General features: G+C 41.9%; 1 protein-coding gene across 8 annotated transcripts in view; it reads left to right on the forward strand.

Annotated features, from left to right (window-relative positions):
* Bcas3 (BCAS3 microtubule associated cell migration factor) overlaps nucleotides 1–6000 on the forward strand; it is a 470064-nt gene that overhangs the window by 146803 nt on the left and 317261 nt on the right. For all 8 annotated transcript variants that reach the window (XM_021178141.2, XM_021178140.2, XM_021178145.2 and 5 more), the window contains exon 16: nucleotides 5074–5338. In XM_021178141.2, the coding sequence (XP_021033800.1) occupies nucleotides 5074–5338 (265 nt within the window). The remainder of the gene's footprint in view (nucleotides 1–5073; nucleotides 5339–6000) is intronic.

Genomic DNA, 6000 nt, shown 5'->3' on the forward strand with positions numbered 1-6000 from the left:
ATGTTAGTAGGATGGAGAATGGTTACCTGACCTCAAACCTGAAGGCTTTTTCTCCTGTACATTTACACAGTCAGGGTGTAGTTGCTTCAGAAAAATCACTGTGGGGACTGTTCTATGTCTCAAATAGAAGTTATGAGCTCTAAGTTCCTTTCCTGTACCTGACAGTTTATAGCTTTTGAACTGCTGTATTTTTTCTGAGTTTGTTCGTTTACTTAGGTACAAATGTTCAGGTTATGGCTGTTTTCCATGCACAGTGCCTGCTGGGTGTGGCTCTCACCCCTACACTGTCCTTTAGTTGTGAGTGCCCTTCTCTTTGGAATCTTCTCCCCTCGCCTCCCCTCTCCCCTCCTCTTCTCTCTTTTCCTCTCTCCTCTCCCCTGTCCCTTCTCCCCTCCTCTCCCCTGTCCCATCTCCCCTCTTCTCCCTTCCCTTCCCTTCCCTTCCCTTCCCTTCCCTTCCCTTTCCCTTTCCCTTTTTCACTTTTTCCCTTTTTCCCTTTTTCCCTTTCCCTTTCCCTTTCCCTTTCCCTTTCCCTTTCCCTTTCCCTTTCCCTTCCTTTTTCCTTTCCTTCCAGTTTTGAATAGTTCTTGATTTGTTTGGTTTTGTTTGTTTTGCATACCATTGGTTTTTCACTCTCATCCTGGCCGCTCTCCTACTTGAACTCTTGTTGTCTCTCTTTCCTTCTTCTGATTCCTTGGGTGTAAGAGCTTGCTCACTGAGTCCTTCCTAGGTAAACAGACTCTGGCTGTGACTCTCCCACACTGCACTGGGGTCGCTGTATATTCTGATTCATCTTCATTTGTCCCCATGTGTCTGTCAGTGTTTGTGAGGCTTTTGCTTTGATCTGTGGGTGACTTAATAATGAGTTGTTTAATGACCATGCTAGCCCCCCCCCCATTCCTTTATTTCTGTTAATTTGGGGTTAGATTATTGTCAGAAAACATGGAGGATTTCATGTCTTTGATGAAGAAAATTTTAATAGTTGTACTAAAGATAATTTAATGTCACTGCTTTTTATAATGGTTTTTTCAAATAAATTAATGTCAAATATTTAACATCCTTGGGGGGGGCTAAGCTCATATTTCCAACTTAGAAATGTGAGAATGTTGAGATCCTGGTCTGCACTGTGGTGAAATTGTCTTTTCCCTCTTTCCTATTTCTTATTTGATATGCCTCCCCAACCCTTCCTAGGATTGGTTTTCATCTCTTTCATTAAATACAGGGACAGAAAAGTAGCTAACAAAGTGAGTTCCTTATTTGAAGCTCTGCTAAAAGTCTTCAAGACCAAACAGAATTAGCATCTCAGTTAATTTTGAAATCTCTACTTATGAATTAAAAATAATCCAAGCCTGTCACTTAGCACACCGACTTCATTCCTAGGAAGTATTTTGAACTTTGACGTTTATGTGTACCAACATGTCTGTTACAGTGACATAATCATACCATACCACTCACCACCAGACCACTGAAGACAGCCAGGTATAATTTTTCTGTGTGCTTTGCATAAATATAAGCTTGCTAACTCTGCCAACACTGTCTTAGAGTTGTGCAGTATTTTGTCAGTATCCACTTAGAAGGTTGCACGCCTCTGCAGGACAGGGGAGGTCGTACACCAAGTGCCACTTCCCTTTTCTGCTTCAAGTCATTTACTACTTACATATCAATTTTTACATGGAAAAAAACCAACCTATGAATCACCCAGTGGTCTTTCTGTCCTATATTGAACAAATAAAGTTAGGAGAAAAGAAATACAAATAATAAATAAAACATTTATGTATCAAACTCCAAACTCCATTTACTCATATGACAATAATGTTCTCATTAAACATGCCTTTATTTCAATTAAATTGGTCATAATTTTTGTGCATATATAGCCTTATGGGGGAAAGGTGTTTTTCTTGATTCCAATTGATAAATAAATAAATTTTTAAAAAGCTCAAATGTGTAGTTGGGACCTGAATTTGTATTTCAGTTCTCATACCAATATATCCACTCTCTACTTTCATCTGATTTCCCTAAATAAATGTCATGTCCTCTGATGGTTTAGATTCGGGTTCTTTAGTATTGAGTAACTCCTGTCTTTTCCATCTGTTTGTTCTTTGAGATAGTTCTCTCTGTGTAGCCCTGCTTTCCTGGAACTGACTTTTTCCAGGAAGTTAGCCTCAAATTCAGATCCTCCTGAGATCCTTCTGCCTCTCCAACCCATGCTGCCTTAGAGTTCTTTTTTGTTATTTTTATTTTTAGTTTTTTAAAGTTGTCCTTTTCAGGGGCATCTAAGAGTTGAGGTTTTTTGATCTTTAGAATTGGTACCCGAGCATTCTCTCTCCCGCCTCACTCCTTCTCTCATGGGGTCGCCAGTTCAGCCATTAGCCTAATACTCTGCTTTTTACAGTGAGCAGGGAACAGAGGCAATAGATTCTTTTCAAAAGTTGGGTTGTTCTCATCAGAATGTAAGTCTTCTGCTGTATTTCTTCATGTGCTCCTCTTACTTTTGGGGGGCTCCATCTTCTGACTCAGCCTCTACTATACTACCGTGCATACATGTGCATGCTACCCCACCCTGTCTCAGTCTTGTCATCCCAAACCCCAGTGCTATTATTTTCTGAGACTTTCCCAGAATCAGTAGCCCAACCTGATACCGACTCTGAGGTCACCACACACACTTGTAGGAGAGGAGATGCAGGGCAGGCTGTTCCTAAGCATCTGCCCCGGTTGGCGAGGCAGTGAAGGTGAACTTTCTTTTAGGCCTGTCTGAAAATTAGGCAAAAGGGGGCATAAACTTTTTTTTTGGGGGGGGCTAACTGGTTATTTTTTTGGATTACTTTTAGAGTCTCATGTTTTATGTGGTATGTATTTATACATACACATGCATTAAGAAATACTTGTATTTCTAGATAATAAGTAGTAGTCATCTCTGGGTGTTGGATTTAAGTGTGCCTTTAATGTAATTTTCCATAGATATCATGTGTTCTTACCAAGTATGAGTTACGTTTCTCACTGCTGTGATGAAACGCCTGACCAGAAGTAACTCAGAAACTTGTTTTGCCTGACAGTTGACAGTGGGTGGAGACCATGGTGGGAAAGTCAGGGTAGCAGGAGTGGGATATGACTGGTCACAGTGTGACCTCAGAGGAATCAGAGACTGAGCACGGGTACTTCACCCTTCTTCTCCTGTTTATAAGTCTGGACCCCAGACTGGTACCACCCACATTCCCTATGGTTCTCTCTCTGTGTCAGTTAACCATCTCTGCAAACATCCTCCTAGACACAGCCTGTGGTGTATCCCATCATTTAAAGTCAGGATGCGCCATCTTACACCTTCACTACAAAGCATTTATTGCTGTTGAACTTGTAGCCTTCATGTCATCAAGCCTCCTGTTCTAACTCTTTGCAGGTCTTCCTGCCAAAACTTTCTGTGAATTGTATATGTGTGTGTGTGTGTATGTGTGTGTGTGTGTGTGTGTGTGTGTGTGTATACATGCAAGCTGTGGTGAATCTTCTAAACTACAGCCACCTCAAGCCCTGACTGTTTAATGTAAAGTTCTGAGGCCTTTTCTACTTTCAGTTCCTCAGTGATCATAATGAAGATGATCTAACAGCCCAAACTCTTCTGTCAGCCATAACTTACTCTCTTCTGTGTTTTGGCAAGCACTTACACAATGCCTCTATAGAGGGAAATGTTAACTGTCCGGCCTGTTACACACAGAGCTTGCTATGGCCAAACTTGTTGACCTCAGGTGCAAAGGACTTGTACTCACAGAAGCATTCTTTCTCCGCTGAATTTCTGTAGCAGTCAGGGTTTTGGTTTTTTATTGTGGGGCTTGTGTTGTTGTTTTGAGATAGGGTCTCACTTTGATGGAGAAATCCCACTGGCTGCAGCCTCTTCACAGTGTTGGAGTCCCAGGAGTATATACCACCATACCGAATTCTTAATAGCATTGAGGAATGTGGTACCAAGAACATAGTTTATTTCCTGCTATGCAGTGATACTTAGGCCCTGAGTTAGGAGGTGCACAGTGACTCTTTTAGTCATAGAAATATTGTTTCCTAAATCACCACAGACTCATAAGCTGTCTTCAGAGATGGAACCAGAATTTTCACTGTGAAAACAGTGGTCTCTAAGGAATCCATTAGTTTTTAAATACATTTGTTGGATTTAAAAAGTTTTACTTTGAAGTAATCTTGCTGTGTAGGTCTATGTGACATAGAAACCACTGCAGTCCTCCAGCCTCAGTTCTTGAACACCACACACACCCAACTATGTTGATGTGTCTTGTATTGATACACAGGACATCTCAGGCCTTTCGTCTTGTTTTATTTATTGAGACAAGGACTCATGTCTCCTGAGAACCGTATCCACAAACACTCATCTCTTCATTCCTGGTGAATTGTTTGGTAGGCCATTAGTATTTAAGCAAGTGATCGAATTAGTAACATTGACTGCATTATCTACTTTTTTGTACTTAATAGAAATCCTTTTGGGAGCATGTGTCATATGAGTGAGTGTGTATAGTCTTTACTCCTGTGTAGGCCAGAGTTAAGACTCCACCTACCTTCTTTCTCCCTCTTACCATTTGAGATGAGAGGCCCCACTGAGCTGTTGTGCTCTGATTTGTTACCAGCAAGCTCTGGGACCCACCCAGGCCCCTCCTCCCGACTGTAGCACTTTGGTTATAGCTATATACCGCTATGCCTGACTTTATTTTAATGCTTCTGGTGCTCTGAGCCCAGGCTCTCATATTCTTTGTGGCAGGGCCATTACTCAGAGCCAGTGCCCTACCTTGAAACATGCAGTATCTATTTTACAAAGCTCTGTGGGTCAGGTGCGGGAGACATGGAGGTCCTAATTCTTGCCTCTCACTTTGAACAGCAGGAAATAGAACCCTTCACTCCAGGTTTTATCTGATCCCCACATGGAGTCCTGGTGACCTATAAAATATTTTATACGTTTGTCATCTATTCTTATGTAAATCTGCTAAGGAGTCAACCATTTCTATTTGCATTTCCATTTATGCCTGTCCTTAGGTACACCCGAGTGACTACAGCTGTTTTTGTCTCTTTCCTCCTTCCTAGGTTCAGGACATCTGTTTCAGCCATGATTGTCGTTGGGTGGTGGTCAGTACCCTCCGGGGTACGTCCCACGTTTTCCCCATCAATCCTTATGGTGGCCAGCCTTGTGTCCGAACACACATGTCACCACGAGTAGTCAATCGCATGAGCCGTTTCCAGAAAAGTGCTGGGCTGGAAGAGATTGAACAAGAGCTGACATCTAAGCAAGGCGGCCGCTGTAGTCCTGTTCCAGGCCTGTCCAGCAGCCCTTCTGGCTCCCCACTACATGGTAAACACTTTCCTCTCATGCTGCTTTCCAGTAGATTCTTGCTCTATCACATGGGATCAGATGCAAATTTTTACTGTTTGTGCTGAGCATAGTTAAGAAGTTCACATTTATTAAATGAATTAATAAGTATGATCCACAGTGATCACGGTGATCTTTTTCATGGTATTTTAACTGCTTTTCTTTCTCAGTATGGAAGGGATATTTAGATTGAGTCTGTTTTCATAGCATTTGAAGTATGTATTTCAGAACATTCTTAATGTCGTGGCCTGGTACTGCCGTTCAGTGAGAAATATTTGTTCTTCCTCCAGTGGGCCTGTCATTTTCTCTGTACTTGTACTTCATGTTTATGTAAAGTTCTCTGGGATTCCTCTCATATGGTATCGCAGGGCAAAATTTCCTACCCCAATGTCATCATCCTGGTCAGTAAATGAAACATCACCAAAATCATTCCCTGTCTACTTCTTTATTTTTTTTTAATTTTTAATATTTTTTTATTACGTATTTTCCTCAATTACATTTCCAATGCTATCCCAAAGGTCCCCCACCCCCCCCCTCCCCTACCTACCCATTCCCATTCTTTTGGCCCTGGCATTCCCCCCCCATATAAAGTTTGCAAGTCCAATGGGCCTCTCTTTCCAGTGATGGCCGACTAGGCCATCTTT

Source organism: Mus caroli, chromosome 11 (assembly GCF_900094665.2).
Source record: "Mus caroli chromosome 11, CAROLI_EIJ_v1.1, whole genome shotgun sequence".
Lineage (NCBI taxonomy): Eukaryota > Metazoa > Chordata > Mammalia > Rodentia > Muridae > Mus > Mus caroli.